Raw genomic sequence first — 22,153 nt, 5'->3', positions numbered from 1 at the left:
TGGGGCTTTCACTTTTTGTTTTTGTTTTTTTTTTTGTTTTTTTTTTGGCTGTTGCTTATTGCCGTCACTCGTCGGATGTCTGATCATATTTGCTTGCGGTCTGCACTGTGGTGGCCGCTCAGCAAAAACTGGTCAACACTCACACACACACAGTTACAGAGCCAGACGAGACCACAATTATAATGGCCGACGACCATGGGCAACTTTGGCGCTTATTGAAGTTCAACTTTTTATCAAATTAAATTTTCCGGATTACAGGTATTTAGAGCTGAACAGAGTCTGCGGTCGCGCGGGACTTCAGCCCAATACAAGTGGCATTAGCGGTTGTAATTGAATTTCAGCCATGTGGCATGGACTCCACTATTTTTCCCGCGTGTGAGTGTGTGTGTATGCGTGGCCTTGTTGTTTTTAACTGTGGCCTAGTTGAATTTTCTGCACATTTAAATAATAAAATAGCAGCATCATACAATTGGGCGGCTTGTTAGAAAGGGATAACTCCCCAAATCCATTTGTTGTACAGTTTTTTTTGGGGTTTGGAACATTGAAATGACTTTGACAGGCCTTGTTGAAAAAATTGTTACACATTTTTCTAATTTTCAAATTGAATAACTGCTGACGATGGAAACTGAATCGAGGTATACAAATTTTTCCATTTGTAGTCAGGCATGTAATAAAATATATCAAAGTGTATGCGGTTTCTATTAAAGTTCACATATGCTTAAAATATTAAAATACATGCGAAGATGAGGTGTAGAGAGTATTGCATTCATTCTTCAATAAATAAGCCTTCTCCATTGAACTCCATTAACCTCCATTGACATTTCCATTAAATCAAGACTGTTTTTCATATCTTGTTTTACTCGAAACATGCCACAAATTTCTTTTAGTTCTTCTACTTTGTTGATATTTTTGGTGCATCTTACTTTGCTGGAGGGCTTAAGTGCTGCTTGAGCCATAGCCTGAGCCAGTGGCAGCTGCAACTCAATTATGTTGCAAGCATAAATTATTCACTTAAGTGTCTCAAATTATGTGAAAAAGGTTGCCAAGTAGGAGCCGGAGCTTGAGCCGGAGCCTGAGCCCGAGCCCGAGGAAAAACACTTCGACGCACACGAAACGCAACTCAATTTGAGCATAAATTTCATTTGGTCCAGGTGGAAAACAACAACAGGCGAACAGAAGAACCAATGGAGAATCAGGAGCAAAATCAGAGGCTCTTCCAGGACCTGAAGCACCAGGAGGAGCCCCGTACAGACTTTAATAACAAACACAATTTAAGTGCACATAAAACGAGTGGCAAGGCAACTGAAAGCTCTGCTCTTGCCACGGGGGCGCGCGCAAGGAGTTATGCACTCGAAGGATATGCTTCGCATTTTATGCACTCCAAGGCAAAGTTATTGAGTAATCAGCTTTAAAATTCTACCCAACCCCCAACTTTTAGCTGAAGCTTTTCCATACCTCCACCCATTTCTGGCCATTTGTTTGTTCTTGTTTTTGGCCAAAGTAGCCCGCCAGCTGCAGCTGCAGGCAAAGCATCAGTCGAAGGCGAAGCAGTTGGAGGTTGCAGTCTGAGTCTAGGAGTCCAACCCCCCCATAAAATGCACAAAATGTATGCCGCGGCACGTGGCAGCTGAAAATGATTGCGCGACATGCTTGGTTTATGCATTTTGGGTGCCACAATTTATGTGTCCAGCGGAGTCGAGAGTGCTGTGTGGTTTGGGCAGTGAGCTGCTACTCGAGGCGCCTCTAGATGCTTAGGATTGCACTCACCCGCAGACAACGTGACGTATGAGTGTTAATAGGTTTGTTTTTCTATGTCAGGACGTAACTAATCAAGACCAGAAGCAACAATGGTGCAGACGAGCCATCTATTTCATTTGGTTGTTGGTGAAAAGTAAGTGAAAAGTGTGGGGAAATATGGACTAAGTGGTATCCTGGATGGGGAAGATGCATTTGTTTCAAATGAAGAATAATTCTTAGATTTCAAATAAGAAAGAAAGTAAGCTAAGGAAGCCTACCAAATATTAAAAAAAAACTCCATTTCTTTCTTTCCAGCCAATCCACCCAATGATACCCTATCGCCTAAGCGTCGGTCCACGCCGCAAGAACTATTATTTATTGGGTCCTGGCTGACCAGAAGAGCAGCCACATAAATTAGAGGCAGACAATGAACAATGTAGTTTGCGCCTGTTTGCATGCTACACATTTTTTCACTTTCTCGCCATCTTTCGCTCTTTCCAACTGCTCCTTCTCTTCAGTCTTTCTTTGGTGTTACTGTCTCTTTTTTCAGTATCTCTCTTCATTTTGTCTCTCCACTTTTCTCTAGAGTGTGTGTGTGTGTGTGAGCGCGTTCTTGTGCAGTTGGCCGACTCATTAAGCCCAGTAATGACACTTTAACGCTGTGAGCACGTTCTAAGCTCCCCCAGCAATATTTCATGCCCCCTCGGAATGATTTGTAGAGCACCCTAAAAAGGGAGAACGAGCGGCCAGAGAAGACCGAGTCTCTGTCTCTCAATATGGGCCAGGCGGCGCCATCGAAGTTCGGCCTTCGTTGAAGTGTGAACATAATTTGTTTGGCATATTTTAAGTAAACCTCAACGCAGCATCTGCTCTCCAGAAACACAGACGATGGCAAATTATTAGATATTTTTGTCGGCTACACTTTTTCCTACCTGGCCGTTCAGGCGCCTGAGGCTACTGTTAATTTATAGCGTCTCTTTTTTGTTGTTGTATTTTTAATGGAACGGATGCAATAATTTAAATGGCAACCGGATGTTTGCAGTTGGCCATATCGCCCCGAGAGAGTTTGCTAAAGAGCAAGAGAGCGGAGAGTGTGTGAAAAAAGTGGCCACGTGTCGGTTAAACTGCCGATAGGCAATTCATGTTATGCTCGTCACTTCCGACCAGCTGACGGGAATATCTGAAATTAACTTAAATTGTATGCAACACCGCAACAAAAAAGTGATGCTTATTTAAATATACAAAATGTGGCGAATAAAGTAGCGCGAGCATGGGGGAAAGAGTTGCATGGGAATCGGTATAATGTGGCAAAAATGGTAGCCAAAAATGTAGCTACTGGAACTCTCGAAATGTATGCCAAAAAACAGTAAAGGAAACTTTAATACAGATACAGAAAGAGCAGCGAGAAAGAGAAATGTTATAGCCGATAGTGCAAACATTTATATGCACGAGGTTATTTGCATATATGCATGATGTGGTCGGCACTAAGAAAGGATAGACCCCATGGACACAGTGCAGCAAACCGCAGCAAACTAATAATAACCAGTAAAGCCACATGGCCAGCCAAAAAAACGGGCCAAGAGGGATGGTAGGAGGGACAGAGCATGGCGTTGTCCCGGGAATGTGTTAAGTGCGCCAAGTGGTGGAGAAGTGGAGGAGGAAACTGTGATGGCCACACACAGCACAGCAAACATAATTGCAGCCACGAAATTTACAAATAGCTTTTAGTGTCAGTGCAAAATACATAACAGTCCAAAAACACCCAAACAAACATACACGACACACACAGAGATACACAACACTCCCTCACGTACTCTCCCACTCTCTCTACATCCACTCCACACATATACAACATACATATGCAACTAATGCACTCAATGCATATCAGCCAAAGGGCATCGCCAGCTGCCAGCACAGGACCAAATGCGGAAATATCGTTAAACAAATGCACAGCACAGCCAAGCAATTGGTTTGAAGGAAGCGGTAGGTCCTAGGGTCCAAGGACTACATAGTGTAGTAATAACTTCGCCACTTTGGACACTCCAGAGAGCACGTCCAATTTGTCATGCCAGCAGGAGCAAAGCTATGGCGAAACAGAAACTACGAAAGCTACGAGAAAAAAAATGTTTAATGTAAAACGCAAAAGTTGAAAGCCCAGCGAACTGCAGGATTCCATGTCCATGTCCTTGGCCACTAATTAATGCGGCTTGTTTGGCTCGCTGGGCCAGCGATGGCTGACTATTTTGGCAAGTCTCTGGTAGCACTTGTAACTGTCGTGGGGCACCTCCTACTCCACCCAACATGACATTAGGCGTTGCTATGCTTCGAACATTTTTTGGGGCTGCATGGCAGTTGGCGGGAAAATAATTTTTGCATTGCAGCAGTGAGAGCTTTCCAATGGTCTGCCCTTCCCTCTCTCTCACTTTTGGAGTGCCCGCATTGGTTTAACCCTCCCGGTTAACGCCTACAGTGCGTATTCGTAATGAAATATTCGTTGTTTGGGTGGATTTCGAGCTGTGGTACAAGAGCTTTATGGCCATGGCCCTGTGACCGTATTGGAACAGTATTTACTATGTTAAAATTTGCTGGGGAATAAGAAAAGTACAAATGAGGAGCAGGATACGTTCTGCTAATGGAGTTTAAGGGTTTAAAGCGACATTTGGCATCCTGGAAGGAAAAAAAATACATTTTTTACACAAAATATAAATGATTTTTGTATAATATTAAAAACCAAAATGCAATATAAACAAAGATGACCCGACCCGACACACAGACAGACAGACAACATTTGTGGAATGCCAAAAACTTTTCTCATTACGAAAGCGTTGGAATAACAACAACAGGAACAACAACGAAAAAAATGGCTTGGAACCCCCTCGCTTCGAATGCAACAAGCAAACATTCTGGGAACAAAAGTAAAACAATGCTCAATAGTTTGTTTACCCACCCATTCATTTGTACTTGGACAAACTTTTGCGAACAATAAAAGTGCATGAAAAATATTTGCCATATGATAAAAGTTAAAGCGTCCTTGGGCTCAAGAGAAAGTGCAATAAAAGCTATGGCTAAATGGATATAAAAAGCAAACACACATCTTTATCAAATTAGCTAAATTATAAATCGTTTTCCTTTCTTTTTCCCAGGCAGGCTCCAGAGGATCCAGAGGCGCCCTGCACAAAAAAGGAAAGTTGCGCCGACAGCAATTTCCGCTGCCTCAACTGCCAAAAATGGAAGGAAGACATATGCAAAAATGTTGGCAACACCTTGTCAGCAGCAACCCTGGTAGCCTAAGGACACACACCCAGGCACACACACACACAGCCCAGAGGATGAGGCAGCAGTTACTGGTGCAACTTTATTTTAGCCTGCAACTTTTTGCTAATTATCTACTTCGTGTCGGGGGAATGGCTGCAAGTGTTGCACGTAGCTGTGTTTTGTTGCGGGCACAAATTGCTCGAAACATTTACATTTCCGTTACGTAATTAATAGTTGAACTTCTGCCCTGCTGCCACCCCGCTGACAAGCGTGTTTATCGCCTGACAACACATCAGCAGCTCTCGAGACGACTCCGGCTCAGTTTTCGACTGCATGCGCATATAAATTATAAAAGTTTCTAGTTTTTGTCTTCAAGGAAATTAATTATAGAGCAGCCGAAACCTTTGACGAGTCGAAATATGTATCGTATGTGCTGCTTTCCTTTCAAATGAATTTCATTTATAATTCTACAAAACTTTTCCACAATAGAAAATTGTGTGCAGTAGAAAGTCTTGAAGAGAAACAAAGTAATTACTGAAATATTTGTTGTTTGTCTGGGGGTTCACTTCTACAAATTAGAAAGCAAACTTAAATAAAGCCAAATTTCTTTGGCACATGGCAAGTGTCTGCGTTTTTCAATGTTTTAATGCAACAAATAAAAACTAAGCAACATGCCATGATTTCGATTATCTGGTAAACACATTAAATGGTGTGGCAGACAATGGCAGACGGACACCAGCGGACAGAGAACCCGAGACCAGGGCCGAAACAGAAACATCTCCACGCAAACAGAGAGTGCACAACAAAATAAGAAAGGACCTCTCTCGCGTGCGCCAAAAAATATTTATTTGCCTCGAGCGAAGCCTTGGCAGCGTTAAAATAGAAATCACAGTGCCCGGGTCCTGCGGCTCCTCCTTCTCCAGAAGGGAAAGGAAAATTCCAAAGAAATGGCGGAAATACAAAGTTGAGGTATCAGACCAGGAAGTGCATATCGCGTAGAGGAAATGCTCCAGCAACAACAGCAGTAAGGAATTGCAAGAAATCGTAAATAAAATGCCATACAAATGCAGGATGCCAGAGTGCAAACAAACTGAAGCTGAAATGCTACCAAATCACTGACAGGCCCCAAAACAGTAATAATTGACTAAGTGCAACCCAGAGAAAAAGACTGAGAAATTAAATCTTAAGACTGTTTAGAAAAATGTACCCTATGTGATTGAAAATTTCTCCACTGCAAGGAAATATTCTGTTCGATTCAATTAAGTGAATATTGAATGTTTCCAGCATTTTGGAGCGACTTTAGATATAGAATTCCCCAAGTGAATAACCGCTGTAGTCATGTATAAAATACGCAACTCGACTGGCAAATAAAATTGCCGAGCAGGAAAGAAAAAAATCAAATGGCAGCCGACATTTGCCGTGTGGACAACCGCATTTCTGTCTGTGTGCTCGGTATTCGCCTTGATATGCCACACAAAAGAGTGAAACAGCGTGCGCGGCAGAGAGCGGTTACTCTATTTTTCGGCTCTGGGGAAATTGGAAAATTGCAAATCACGTAGTGCAAAGAAATAGAAATTCGCGTTTTGCGTGCCACACACACTCACTCTCTCTTTTCCTCTTACGCTACTTTTTTGATAAGCAACTCGTTGGCAAACGAATAAATCTCGAAGCCAAATAAAGAATGCATTTTTATGGCCCTTGCTGGCATATGAAAACGTTAAAATTGGCTCAAACTTAACACCAAGATCCGCAGAACCCTTGCCATCCATCAGCTCATTTGGTAAGCAATAAAAAACTTGTTGCCAGGCCAAGACCACCAAACATTGTTTGTCTTTTGTGCCTTTCTCACCTCGATCTAAGGCAACCTCTTTCATGGCTTCTTTACTTTGTTGTTTCTGCACAAGTCAGGCTTGGGTCTCGGTTGGTGGAGGGGGAAAATTTAAATTTTCCAAATCAAAATACTTCTGACACGGCAAACACCACGCCCTGTGGTTCGCATTATTGCACGCCTTGCATGTGTCAACAATCGAGGGGCCAGGGCCCAGAGCTTGAAAGTATGCACTGTTTGTTTAGGTGTCCGGGATAAACATTTCGCCCGTTTCCAGTCATTGTAGTAGTACCCTTCCAAATGGCAGAGCATAGGTGAAGAGCCCCTTTGCAGAGGGTCTCATGACTACAGAAATACGTTTGCCATCCAGATGGATATAAAGTACTAGCGTTCTCGAGGGCCTACCCCGGCTCCCTCGCTTCGTTCGCTGCCGCTGATCTGAGTAAAAAATCGCAAGACGGCGACCCACAAATTTTGTTTTATAATACAAAGATGATGTTTGTGATTCCAATCAAACTCTGGAAAGTAATGAACCTTGTTCTCAGATTTTCTTCAATATCGTTTCACTATATATCATAGCTTCTATATAAAATAAGTACCTACAAGGGTATCCCAAACATCGTCATCTGAATCCCGCTGTTGTGCTGTTTTTTTCGGTTGGTTGTAGCATGGCTCTTTCGAGCAAAAGTTTACGAGTATTGCACACTGTGTGTGTCTCCGTCTCCCCTTTCGGTATTGTGTGCTCTATGTGGGCGTGATAGGGGTTTAAGTTTTCCCGCAGGCTTTAGTTGTTCATCCAAGTACAAGCAATAAAGGTTTCTACTTTATGACAGTGTTAGGATGCCGGGGAATGGGATGAGAATCCAAATCCTACACGGTATAAATGCGATTTTTGGCTTTATAATTATATGGGGACTGTTGAAAATCACTGCATAGAACCACAAAACCGATTTTTACAGATCACTAAACCTTCACACAAATTTGCAAGTTATTTTCTAATAATGAACAAAATTCGCATCGAATTTTAGCCATTTTACATACTACATTTGCATTAAAATTAATTAATGTGTCAATGGGAAAAGTCACCAAAGCATTTCGCACCATTTTACACGATTTTATTAAATTAGCAGCCAAACGCATTCAATGTGCAATGAAATTAATTATCATCCGCATTCGGGTAGATGGCATAAAAAATACCAAATAAAAAAGATAGAATCGTTTATGGATTAGCTTTGGCTGTTGGTAAATGAGAAATGACACTTTGTTTCCCTTAATAAGTATTAGTGCATTCAACATTGAAAATCAAATTAAATGCGAATTATTTTGCACAATTTTCTGCGCTGGTCAGTTTGTCACTTACGTTTCAGAGTTTTCCAAAAGCCGTTGACAATGAATGTGGGATACAAAAAACTAGGGCTAACCACCGCCAAACACTGATGACAGGTGATTCGGCAATTAAATATAATTTAGCGTGACAGGGAACCGCAATCAAATATGCTATCAATCGATGCAAACTAAAAAACTTTCTTTTTTTTTGTTACATAAAAAAAGGGGATGTTTGATATTTGAATATGATTTTGTATATACGAGTAAGAGGAATATAGAATTTTTTGTAGCATTAGTTTTATATTTATACATTTATACATTCTCCATTTTATTTCATTCTCAAGCAGTGCTTCAACCTGATCAAGGAGAGCCTTTGCAATGATGCGATCAAGACGTGGCAGAAGAATAAATACAATACCATCACACGCTCATTCAGATCAAGGAGCGCAAGGGTATGGGGGTTATACATTCAAGAAGGTCCAGAAACCGAGGACCAAGCTGCACGCCAAGGTTGACCATCACTCGGCCTGCAAGATAGATCATTCTTGGCTTCCCAAAGGGGAAAATCATTGGTTTCTTGGTTGGGAAAACTCAAGCTAATCAACATCCAAAATGATTTCAACATATGCCCCTTTTTAACACTGATGACAGGAGACATATAATCCAATAAAATACTGATAATATTTTGTGCCTTTTCCTTTCGTATTGGTACCTATTGACCCGACTATTTGGGTTTCTTTCACTAAACATATGGGAAATTATTGTACAAAAGTTTTAAGGGGCTTACATAATCATGAATACCTTATATTAACATTGAGAAACCAAATACTTGTTGTAGAAGAAGAGTGAGAGGACATCAGCAAAGTCTTAGGAACGTCGTATCCTTAGAAACTATATTTTAGATATAGTTATTAAATATTACGTTTCTAGGTTGTAAAATGATTTAAATAAATATAATTTCATCCCTCCACACCAGGCCATGAAAACAGTTTCCTTTTTGAAATTTATCAACAAATTTGTAAAATTTTGTTGGTATGGATGGAGGACTACATGGCATCAATGAGTCCACCATCACCTTCATCATCGACTTTATCATTACAATCAGACGATGATATGTCTTCAGAATATAGATCCTCATTGCTGACGCGTTCGCAGCGGTTTAATCTGAAGCTTCTCGTGCTTTATTCGAAACACAAATGCCTGTGGAACTTCAATCACGTCGACTTCTTTAACACCGCCATGCACAAGAGCATCTGGGCGGACATCGTCCGACAGCTGGACACGAAGCGTACGATTACCTGGCAGTTCTGTCGCCGTCGCATCATGGAGCTGCGCCACTACAAGAACCAATATCGATTGCAGCAATTACGCTTGGACAGCAACCTCCCAAATGAGTGGTACCATGTTAGGGATGTTCCAATGTCGTTACCACTTGACGGGACTCGAGGGCTGGAGCTGCTGCCGAAGGAGAGCTATAAGCATTGTTTCTATTTTTTAAATTCCCTCGAAGCTCCTTCCTTTAGTCCAGCCAAGCTATGATCTTCTTGAACTCTTAACGTAAACGTACTTGCTTTTTGGTTATGTGCGGAAAACTAAAGCTAATCAACTTTTAAAATGGTAGCAAGATGGTGTGCAGCACTTTACACTTTTTTACAACTATTAGTCCTGGCAGCGGGAGGAGCTCTCTTAACAATTAAGCTTACCCCATTGTCCTTGGCCTTGTTGACGACGCTGGCTGCAGTTAATGTCATACAGAATTCTCTTGTCTAAGAACTCCCTTTCCGTCGGAAACTTTTTTTTGCGTATTTTTGCATATTTTGGGGGCACGTTCTGCACTCTGTTTTTGTGTAATGCCAAGTCATAATTTCTTTATATTACTGTCCTTGGCCCCCTTTCATGATTTTTTTTTGTTGCGTGCTCTCGTGCTCGTCTTTGGGTGGCAGTGCAACATTTGCTTTGTGCAACATTTTAATTACGCATTCAGTTGGCGCAGACTCGCAAGAATTATGGCCCAGAAGGCAGCGGCAGCAGTAGCAGGAGAAGGACGGACGCAGGTCTGGGCAGGATGCGTCCTGCTGCCGCGGCAGGAGTCAGCTGCTTGAGGGCTGTGTGCCACTCCCACTTTGTTTAACATTTCGCGCTATTTATGCATAATTTAACCATTTTATTTTATTATTTGTGCACTCCGGCTGCTTGTTCCTGCCTCTTGTTGCAAATAAATGGCTGCAAATATGCAAAAATAATGTACAGGTCCCCTCACTCGCCCCGAAAAACATTGTTGCAATGCTAAAACTTTTGATGGGCGCGCAAAGGCAGAGGTTTTTGGCAACAGCAACAGCTTGAATAAATGTTTGATCGGGTTAACTTCGGCTGGGCCGTCACATTTAATGGGCCCCGAAGTGAGCATAAAATCTTAGCAATTCCCAAATTTATCATAAAAACTAGTTAGTGGCCTTGTACGGCCTTAAGGGTTCCGTTTCGGGTACAAGTAAAGCATTTTAAGTTTAATGGCAATTAACCTTCGCGCTAGGAGGAAATTAAAATCATGAGCCCGAAATAACCCGCGTATGTGGCTCTACATAAATCTACAACCCCTCTGGCTACAAGGGGAACTGGAGGTTGGGTTGGCTTCGGCCCTGGTAAGTGGAGGAACAAGGACTGAGGCAGACATGACACGTATTTATAGCACGCCAACGACCTCCACTTGGGCCTCCACATTGCTAATACGCCATGTTGGCTGATGCTCAGTTTTCTGCCTGCTCTTTGTTTTATGTGCGCCCACATTCACACCCTCTCACAGACAGCAGAAACTTATATATTTCGAGTGCAAGTCAAGTCTCTCGCTCTCTTCCGCTGGCTCTATCTCTGGCTGCTTCCATGCTGCACTTCTTGCTCGTAGACCTCTTGGCACGCCCCCCCACACGCCTTGGCATTTGTATTAGCTGATTGTGTGGGGGCGACTGTGGCTCGGTTGCCGCATACAAGCTCGTAAATTGAATAAAAGTTCAAATGTTGGCAATTAATATAACGAAAAAGTTAATGCCAAGGATTGGGGGCGCTGCATCCACAACCAACTGTGGCTGTGGCTCGTGCTCGGGCTCGGCCTGGAGCTCCGGCTGGAGCTCGAAATTGCAGCTGGAGTTGAGCAACTGCCTTGGTTAACCCCCAGGGCGCCCAGTACATAAAGTACAAGATTGCCAAGACTCGAAAATATTTGATAACTTTATACAATTTTTCTATGTAAAGAATTTATAGTTTAAATCCCGGGGAAAGTTTCGAGCTGGATACAAATCTCTTTTTGCCTTTGCCCCTTCTCTTCCTGGGGATTCAATTAATGAAGTATGTTGTATTTTTACAACATTCCTCTGCACAGAATCCTCTGCAGCGTCTCTATGTGTGCACATATATGTATGTACTTCCATGTCTGTCGGGCAATTAATTTTGTTAAAATTGTCTGTGTCCGTGTCTGGGCTCTTGGGTGTCTGCATCAAGCTCTGGCATTTACCTCTTCCTTTTAGCCTTTTGCCGAGATTGTGGCTCACGCTAATTGCTCGAAACGGTTGCAACCTCTTACCATTACCCCCCAGCAATCCACTCCATTCCACCGTCAATTTCTGCCCCTAATTCCTGGAGTAGGAAGCCCTTATGTACCATTGTAATGAAGTCGTGCAGCATTTGGAAATCATTGCACTGAGAGAGAGAGCTCTAAAAACAATGCCGTGCACCGGGCTCCTATGTTCTGTTCAGTAATTTTTGCGCAAAAACCTATTGCACATTTTCTGCAGTTAACACTTGTTGTGTTTTCCTATGTGTGTGTATGTGCCCCAGTTCTTGTGCCTCATTGTTCTTGTAATTTAATTGCTGTTCAAGTTGTGGCAGCCACAATACCCAGAGGGACCTGTGACCATTTCTGTTGTTTCTAAAACCAAAATCGCCACGAATTCGCCGCGGAGCCTAGCCTATTGGTACTATAATTGTGTAGAAGTTTACTAGAGTAATCCAAAATGAGAACAACCTGCCTCAGCAAATTGAAACATTTTCTTTTAGCAGCTGCTTTGGCCATTTGCTTGATCATAAGCTTGATATTAGGGCAAATTGTTTGAAGCCAACTTTAAATTGTTGTTTTGTGGGTTTTGGCAATGATTTGTGGCTCAAAACACACACACACACACCAACACAACATTGTAATGGCTGTTAATGCGTTTTATGATGCCCCTAATGTGCAGCGCTTGCTTTTTAATTATTTAAGGCCGAATACGCGGCGTATGCTTGATATTTAATAAATGACAGCCATTTGCAGAGAGACTTGGTTCCGCTTTTGGAGAGGAAATTTCCATCATCTTTATCTGACTCGCACTCGCAGTCGCACACGTTTCTAAATTCCCCGATGGCTGGCCTACGACGACTCCTGTTGATATTTGTTTTGCCTATCATTCTGGAGCAAGCGGCGCAAACAAGGCGAAAGGCAAATCTAATTTCTGGAGCACAATTCGGAAAAGATTACGCAACAAAAAAATGGCCGCCAGAGAGACAGAGAAAAAACAGCTAAAGCCAAAGAAAAATCAAGAAACATCTGACAGCCCCCCCGCCCATTCCCTGAAACGTATGCAATGCATGTGTGTGGCATAAATCAAAGCTAGACAATTTTGGCTGGGGGATAACATGAGGAGCGAAATAGCAAAAACAAGAAGGGAATGCTGGGATTGAGAGCCGAAGCTTTGGATACTCTATGGGTATAGTTAATATTCCGCTCATCCGAAAGTGCTGATTGATTATATGGACAACGTATGTCCGTATTGTCATGCGTTCAAGTTCAAGCATGAGTCAGAAATCGAGTCCCAATTGCTCATCTGCACGGATCCCGATCCCTCGTTTGGAGCAACAGAAATACTACACAATACTGCGGAATATAGTTTGCCGGGTCAGCTAGTCTACCTATAAAATGCATATAAATATAGGACACCCCTATTGATGCATATAGTAATGGTTTCTTCTCTGCCTCTGCACCACAGAGGCACCTTCTTGCTTGTGAAGGGTATTCCAAACAACAACAATAGGTGGCAGCGGGGCCCGAAAAGGGAAGAAATCAAAAGTAAGTGACAAGCAGACAGGCAGACGCACACAAAACACATGTGCACCACAAACAAACAGGATGTTGTATGGGGCTGAATGTGTGGTGTCCGTGCTGCTATGAGGATGGTTCGGCTTGACAAGTTGCTCTTTGAATATTTAGAAAGCCCCATACGGCACCCCCTCGAAACGTTTAAGTACTTTAATTGTTCTGTGTCGAGCTGTTGACAAGAGCGAACGGAACGTGTGAGTGTGAGGCCTCTCACAAAAAACTCCAGAGAGCTGGAAGATAAATGTTTCGTTGTCAGGGCAAGTGGTGTACATACGGGAGTACCTTTATGGAGATATGTTTTATTGTATAATCTTTACACTTTAAATAAGTACTTGTATTCTTGATTAATGCCTCCCTCTCTATCACTCTGTAGCTAAGCCTTATATTTATACCCGATACTCAAAATGAGTATTGGGGTATATTAGATTTGTGGTAAAAGTGGATGTGTGTAACGTCCAGAAGGAATCGTTTCCGACCCTATAAAGTATATATATTCTTGATCAGCATCAATAGCCGAGTCGATTGAGCCCTGTCTGTCTGTCCGTCCGTCCGTCTGTCCGTCTGTCCGTCTGTCCGTCTGTCCGTCCCCTTCAGCGCCTAATGCTCAAAGACTATAAGAGCTAGAGTAACGATGTTTTGGATCCAGACTTCTGTGATATGTCACTGCTCCAAAAATATTTCAAAACTTTGCCCCGCCCACTTCCGCCCCCACAAAGGGCGAAAGTCTGTGGCATCCACAATTTTAAAGATACGAGAAAACTAAAAACGCAGAATCGTAGAAGATGACTATATCTTACAGAGTGCAAAATCTGAACCAGATCGTATAATTATTATAGCCAGAATCACGAAAACAATTTCACTCTTTCTCGCTCTGTCTCACTCTAACACACAGGTTTCATGGTCGGTTTTGCCAATTGCAAAATATGAGTTCAAGGATCTCAGAACCTATAAAAGCCAGAGCAACCAAATTTGGTATCCACACTCCTGTGATATCGGACCTTGACCGTTTCCTGTCCAAATTTCGCCACACCCCCTTCCGCCCCCGCAAAGGACGAAAATCTGAGGCAACCACAAATCTCAGAGACTATTAAGGCTAGAGTAACCAAATTTGGTACACACACTCCTTTAAGATGTCACTATAAAACGTATATCTCAGAATTTCGCCCCACCCCCATCCGCCCCCACAAAGGACGAAAATCTGTTGCATCCACAATATTGCAGATTTGAGAAAACTAAAAACGCAGAATCATAGATAATGACCATGTCGATTAGATTGCTGAATCTGGATCAGATCAGAGCATTTTTATAGCCAAAAGGAACAAATCAATTTGCAGTGGCTACGCAGCGCCCGACGTCACGCTCAGACTGATTTTCTGTCTCTCTCGCACGCACTCTTTGTCGTGTCGTTTAATATTAGCGGCCTCTGCCGGAGGAGAGCCATACTGACTTAGTATCGGGTATAACTCTAGAGTTGCGGTGTCCGCAGCAACTCACAACGTTCCCCCTCGTTTTTTTCTGTAACTTTGTGGAAAACTGTTTTCAATTATTTTTCCCATTTACCATTTTCCCGTTGCAGACACACACAAACACAACTCAGTTCTTATCAGAGCTCAATAAATTGCTGTCTCGACATGAAACGCACACCTGTGTGTAGGGACCAGAGGATCAGGGGCTGTCAGCCAACTGTGAGAGTTGCTTAACCTCTCCCTCTCTCTCGGGCTAGAGAATGGCAGCCAGTCCCCCCAGTCTCTATATACTTTTTCCATTTATTTTCTGTTTTTTTTTAATCACTCCGGACCTCGACTCTACCAGACAGTTGGGTACACAAAATATGTCAGCAAAGTCGAGGGGGCAACAAAAAAGAAAGGAAACATCTACCCAATGTTGCCTTAGACACTGGCCAGACAATGGACCCTCTCGCTTCATGTCAGGCGCATTTCTGTCTGCCTGTCAGAGGAACTGAACTTCACTTTAGCAGGGATTCGCTATATTTTTGCCGAAAACCGCACTGACAACTGCGTTGATTTGAAGCGGCGAGGCATTCATGGCCAGGGAATGAATTCAATGGATTTTGGCCAGCAACAAAGGCAACAGCCTCGAATCGAACAGCAATTATGTGTGGATTGATGAATGGCCAACAATTGCATTATAAACTTGGTTAATGTTGAATGCAAATCATCTGAATTTTCGCTTTGTGGGTGCGTGTGGGTGCGTGTGGGTTGGTGCTCTATATAATTGATTGGGCCTCTGCCTCAGCCTGAAAGTATTGACTCCTTTCGGTTTGCTTTTGTGATACACATGCGGATAGAGGAAACCGCAGGAACCGCAAGGGATTACTACATCAGAATATAACCGCAAAAGAGGTTAATGCACACTGTTACACACATGGAAACATCCACTTTCGATGGGTTTTGGGCAGCAGCATTCAAAGGCCCTGACTGTCAAACTCATATGTGTTTTCCATTTAATATTTATTAATGGAAAACAAAAATGTGGGTAAAACCAAACCAAAAATTGAATGCATCAGCGAACCAGTTCATATTAAATTGCCGCTTCAATAAGCAAGAGAAAAATTTGATTGAACAACAAATTCTATATACTAGAGAAGGGGAAAACTATGCGAAGATTGAGCTCGAGGCGTGCCTCCTTCAAAACAAAAAAAAAAAACATCAAACGCTTCATAAACGCGAAACATAACCCAACAAAATAAAGGAGGAAAAACTTATGACTCCCAAGGGAGACACTTGAGTGACTACAAAAAGGGGGTAACTAAAGATTAAGAGAGGGAGGGAGGGAGGGCTTTGGCGTAGGTATGTATGTATGTATGTAAGAAACCGAAACTATTTCTTTGCGCAACGTTGTGGAAAATTAAAAACGCTCATTCCACTGGTTCCTGCTAAGCCTAACTTCAGAGACGAGACCGACCGCCTACTGCGGCAGACTCTTCTGGATAGTAGTGGCACCTCTGATGATGCCTCTTCTGCTGTTGCTGCTGCTGCTGCTTATTAATAACTGCGGCAGCAGCAAAACAGTTATTAGACTTAACATACTCAGTGCCAGGCATAACCCAGATATGGCCCAGAGAGCGGCCATTGAACTGCCTGAGTCTGAGGGCTGCTCCTCTTTCAATTGGAATCAGTGAGAGGAGAGGCCTCTGCCTGTCTGTCTAATCAGCACTCACATTACGTATACGTATGCGTACAACCAGACTGTCATAAATTCGCCTTTATTGATTTATTAGAACGGAATATTTGTTTAGCCCAAATGCGTATGACAGGCCCGATAAGCGACATATTTTGGCCTGGTTTTTAGCATTTGCATAAATTACATTCCATTGACAGCGCGGCGTATGAGTGATTCTAATTTTCGAAATTAGTTTGTTTGGTTAGCACATGGAATATATAATACGTAATCCAGCCAAAGGCTTATCTCCCATCAGAGACCTGTAATAACTATTATTCCAGGCTGCCTTTAGCCTTGTGGCGGCGCATTGATTAAAGTCGAATCCAAGGCAGAAAACTAGCGAAAGAATGCAATTGTACTTAAAAAACAAACCCAGGGAAAAAATGCCGTATAATAAAGGGTGGTGGTTCAATAGGGCAGGAGGGGGGACTCGTCGGATAAGCTGCTGCGAACATCATTTATAAAAATGGCTCGGAATGTGGATGCGGCCGTGCGGTGAAACCAGCGCGAAACCAAAACGCATTCAGGCAAACAATTGCAATTGTAATTGAGCCGAGACTCCTCCTCGGTGTCTCTCTGTATGTGTGTGTGTGTATCTGTGCTTGAGTTTCTGTGTGTATGTGTGTGCGGGGTAGAATTGTCTTGGGGTGAGACAGAGCGAGTCTGTTTGCATTGTTATTCCGACAGCGGTGGGTCGGTCGATGGGTTTGCCTCGTTCTCGTTCGTTCGGTCGCTTAGTGGCAATAAAAAGAATGCTCATTCCATAGGGAAATTATGAAAGCGGATTTCTTTTGTTTAGAATCGTTTCTAGATTGCATGCAGCGAAGCGGCGTGCCCATACACACATGTCTGAGAGTTGTGTGTGTGTGTCTGTGTGTGTGTGTGTGAGTGTGTGTGAGAGCGCAGCTTTATAGCCATTTCCGCTTATTGCTAATGCGACTGCTGCTGCTGCTGCGATTACACGAACGCCTCGCACCATTCGAGTCTAATGTTGATTGCAGCATCAGATATTTATTAATTTCCAAGGATGCATAACCCCTTAGCATTCAGATAGTATGAACGAAAGAGCTGAAGTGCTTTCTCCGGGGATTTTCTGGGGATTATAGAGAGGTCAAGGTATAGTTACGCAAAAGTTTCATTAGCTTAAAAGTTTAAATATAAATTGAGAATGGTATAACCTTTGCTTGAGGGATATTCGATGGCTGTTTTTAAATGTAAATGATTTTTCATCTCTCCCTAAGGGCATCCATCCTTCGGTTTTCCCATTTGAAGATGGAATTTGAAGAAGTTTCTAAGCATTTCCATATCGTATTATATGCATGCATAAAAAGCAATAACTGTAATTAAGGCGGTGCTTTATAGCATATAAAAATTCTTTACAAATGATTGCTTCCCTTTCAGAGTTCAACTTTTTCTTCCTTTTTAGAGCTCGCAATGCAATGCAATGATTCCTTGAGTCAAGAAAAGTATGTGCCATACGAAAATCAAATTTTTTTATGATTGAGCAGCCAAGGAGCATGAAAACGCCATTGCCAACCCCACTCTCCGCACTATCCGCACATTTGAATGGCTTGCTATTTTGTATCATCATGCAGTTCTCTCATGACCAGAGAACGCACTCTGCTCTCTGACTTTATGCCAATTTCAGTAAGGACAGAGCTGCTTGCTGATTTCATTTCCTCTTTAAGCGCCAGCGCGTATAATATTTGCATTCAGCTGCGGATACGATACGAGTGCTGTATTCCTCTTGGTATAAGGTCATTGGGGGAAATGGAAGTTTTATCAAGTGTATCAATTTGCGTTGAACTTGCGACATGCGCGGACAATGAACTGGTGATGGCTGATTGATCGGTGGCTCTCAATAAATGATAATGGAGCTGTCAGCGCCTCTGGCAGCTTGTTAGCAGCAACAGATTTGTCATTTTTTTGAAAGAGTGGCATCCAAAGAGTGTGGAATTATTTCATACACTCTTTTATTCAAGGAATCTATAGATTCTTGCAGCTTAAGCAGCTCCATTTCGATTTCCAATTTCCATTTGAATGCAACAAAGCAAAAAGGACTTAAGACAAATATTTTCACACGCGACATTGTCACTGCTAATGAAGTTTTGCTTTCAACTAAATTAATATCTGTCTATGTCTCTCAGTAGAAGTAGGAGAAGCAAAAGCAAAAGCAGCAGCAGCAGAAGACAATAAAAGCAACAATGACAGCAAAATAAAATTAAATAATACAAGCACTTTTAGGTTAATTAAACTTGAATAGCAACAAACGATGGCACCCAGGCTAAGCTCCAAAATAAAGTGAGAATGAGGCGAAAGGCACTCCAAGAGTAGCCTGTAGCCGGTAGCCGGTAGCTAGTCTCTGCCAGGGCATGTCCATGTAATTGTTATTGCAATTCTTGTCCTTTTTGGGGCTGTATTGTCTGGCTGTCTCGGTTCTGCACTTTCTATATAGTAATTGTGTGTGCCAACCAAGACTTTTGTTGCCGAATGCATTTGCAGCCAGTGCATGCCAAAAAGTAACTTGCAAAAGGCGCAGCCATCCAACAATTGTCCTTCTGGAATGCATTTTCGTTTAGAATTCAAAATTTCTCAGATTTCCTCGTACTTCTTAGCATATTTGTGTCTCTTACATTTGCTTGAAATCACAATGAAATCGTTTGGAAGAACGCCCTCAACTGTTTCCGGATCTCTGTTGCTGCTGCTTTTGAAATGTGCAAAAGCAAACAAAAGTGTTGCCAACTTGCCGGAGAGACAAATACAACCAGAAGAACAAGAATCCTACAACCAGGATACGTTCACCAACTTGCTCTTCCCCTTTCTATGTGTGCGTGTTTGAGCCAAGTGCAACAACAAGTTCCTTCTGCCGGTTTGCCTTGCCTTATTATAATTGCCTGCGTTTTTCCACCTTCCTCTGGGATGTTGTTGTTCCTGTTCCAAGATTTTCGGGGACGGGACTGCTGTGTCCTGCTGCTACAAATGTAAGCAATGACATTGATGTTGTTTTTGGTGCATTTTTTTGGGGAAGAGAGAGTGCATACACACTCGTATTTATTTTGTATCTTCAAGTTTGTCGGTCTCGAAATTGTTATTATTTGTATTGTGATTGTTGGCAACTTCCACCAGAGCCTTCTGTCTCGTAGCCAAAGTGCAGCTGAAGCAAAACCAGAACCCAGTCAACATTGTGGTCAACAAATTGGAATGGAATTGGATTTGAATTGTCTTCGTTTTTAGGACTAAAAATACACGAGAATTATACGTAGAGGTGGAAAATACAATAGATTCTTGGTATTGGTAGATATATGGAGATTTATGTGGGATGGAATATATAGAAGACGAACTCTTATTGGAGTAGAACAAAGGGAAATGGAAGATAAGCTGCAGAAAATAAATTAGAAAATGTAATTAGAAATCAAAAATCAACAATGAAGTAGGTTTGTTTCTTGGAATAGATACTGGATGCGTATCTGAATATACGTTTTGAATTTTGCCATCAGCAAATGTTTCTTGGGTAATAGATTATGACTGGGAAAATGTTTATGCACTCATATGTTTGATATTCCTATCCGAAAACTGCCTGCAGATTGTGCCAGTTGTGGTTCGGTTTTCGGTTTTCGGTTGTCGCCATAATGCCATTTGTAGCGCATACAATTGCTAATTGCTTTAAATGCATTTTAGCCGGAAGTGGCTTTACTTAAGCCTTTGGCATATGCAAAGACATACAGCCAGACAAACAGCCACACAGACAGACAGACGGACAGCCGGAGAGCAGGACGGAGAGCTGGCAAAGCCGGAGAGCTCTGCTAGAGATCTGTGTCCTGTATTATTTGTACTCTGTATTATGTACTGCATATTGGCCAGCATTATCCTGGCACTTGCTCTGCTTCTCGTGTTGCTTTTATTCTATTCCATTTTATTGTGTCTGTTTTTTTTGAAATTTTATTTATTTAAAGCTATTAGCCGGGCTTAGTCTTTGCTTTGGCTTTTGCTTTTGCTTTTGCGTCCCCATGTTGCAGTCGAAGAGAGACCGTAGTGCATTGGGGTATGGGGCATGTGGGGCGTATGCGTAATGTGATTCACCAATAAGCCAGTTACTTTTACTCCCAGGCTTGACAAACAGTACACAGCATACAAAACCAACAAAAAATAAAAGAGAGTATGGGGCATATGTAAATATTTAGTTTTATTATTTGTACAGGCATTGGAATACCCATAAACCCCATCGAGCCATCCATCCATTCGACTTGTCATCGCCCTGTCTCTCTGGTAGGTTGGGGGTATATTTAATTGAAATCTACAAGTTTATGATTGTTTTGTATGCAATTTCAATATGCAATTAAATATGCAACGGCATGCATTCATTGTCTGCCCTGCCTATACGAGTATTGTCTGATGCCTTGCCCTTGGTCGTAGGCCACCCCTCCGCCCCTGCACTTCCGGTTCCTGTTTGTTATGGCCCTCTGCTCTTTTGTATTGTGGCTTAATGAATTTTGTGGCCTGCATAAATAAGAAACAGACACAAGCCATTATTTGCTCGGACCTTGCATTTGTCAATATTTAATATTGATTGAAGCTCGGCAGTGGCAGTGGCCTGCCAATTTGAATACTGTTCGAATATTGTCTGTCCAAACTTTAATTAAATAAAATCCAGATTAAACTCTTTTAGCTAATGCAGTTTTATCTGGTTCTGTCCTGGTTTATGCCCGCTAGCTGAGTATGGAATTTATTTCGACTAATAAAATTGATTGTGTTTTAAAATCCCAACGCCCATACCCAGGCCACACCATAAAAGAATCTAACACTTTAAAAGTGTGGCTCAGTCGGGTAGAGAGGGCTCTGTTTGGGGGTTATGCGTTGACATTTTTATGGGAATTTTATGTGAATCAAGTGAATATGGGAAAGACAAAGCTAAGCTTCTTTCGAATCGATAAAAATGCAAATTAAACAGCGTGAGGGTGCCATATGTGCAGGGGATGAACTCAAAAAAGGGAGGAGAAACCAGGAGGAGTGAAAGCTCGTTAAAAAGGAAATCCAGGCGAAATTCAAGTGCCGGAAAATGGCTTTTGTTTAGAAGGAAAACTCCGTAAGGCTCTTTGTATCTCCATTTTACTGATATGGTACTCGAATATAAATATGAAATATATTCAGCAAAATGTCAAACGGAAACAAGTTGCCAAGTCAACTTGCATGATGGAGCACACATGTCCTGGCCACACAGGACTCCCAGACTCCGCTCAGTCGAGCGAGAAATGAAAATTGCAAAAATGATCGGAAATGACCAATTTGAAATAAAAATGTAACCAACTGTGAGTGTGGGGGTGTGGCATTGAGACTGTTAAATGCAGGCCAGAGCGACGGCATGTCTAAGTGTGTCTGTGTGTCCCACTATGTGTGTGAGAGCGGAAGTCAAGCGCTTGACATGCACCAACACCAACAATTGGAGAACGAGAACAGGAAGCACACAGAGCATCTCACACGGAAAACTGCAGTCGGACTCTTGCGAGTCTCCCAGCCATATATGAGAGTCAAGTGCAGGATCAAATCAGATATCGCCAAAGTTGACAAATTAGAAAATTTGTCTCTGACTTTATCGCGATCAGAGCAGAGCATGGAGCAAAGGCCGGACTTGCCCTGTTATCCCACACATCCGATTCGGTAGAGAGTTTATTGACCCACGTGGCCCCCCCCATCGACAGACGACA

The 22,153-nt window shown here is 42.3% G+C and overlaps 1 protein-coding gene across 1 annotated transcript; it reads left to right on the top strand.

The window, feature by feature from the left end:
* The first annotated feature begins 9,130 nt into the window (after positions 1-9,130).
* Positions 9,131-9,940, top strand: LOC117183308 (uncharacterized). The gene has a single exon (XM_033376749.1). The coding sequence runs from the start codon at positions 9,185-9,187 to the stop codon at positions 9,683-9,685; it is 501 nt and encodes a 166-aa protein (XP_033232640.1). The 5' UTR covers positions 9,131-9,184; the 3' UTR covers positions 9,686-9,940.
* The last annotated feature ends 12,213 nt before the right edge of the window (positions 9,941-22,153 follow it).

This window comes from Drosophila pseudoobscura, chromosome 2 (genome assembly GCF_009870125.1).
Source record: "Drosophila pseudoobscura strain MV-25-SWS-2005 chromosome 2, UCI_Dpse_MV25, whole genome shotgun sequence".
Classification (NCBI taxonomy): Eukaryota; Metazoa; Arthropoda; class Insecta; order Diptera; family Drosophilidae; genus Drosophila; species Drosophila pseudoobscura.
Note: the sequence above shows the minus strand (reverse complement) of the source record. Positions and strands in the feature narration are given on the sequence as shown.

Bases quoted from the DNA above. Each gene is read 5' to 3' on its own strand.
- LOC117183308 (XM_033376749.1), top strand. From the start codon at position 9,185: ATGGAGGACTACATGGCATCAATGAGTCCACCATCACCTTCATCATCG.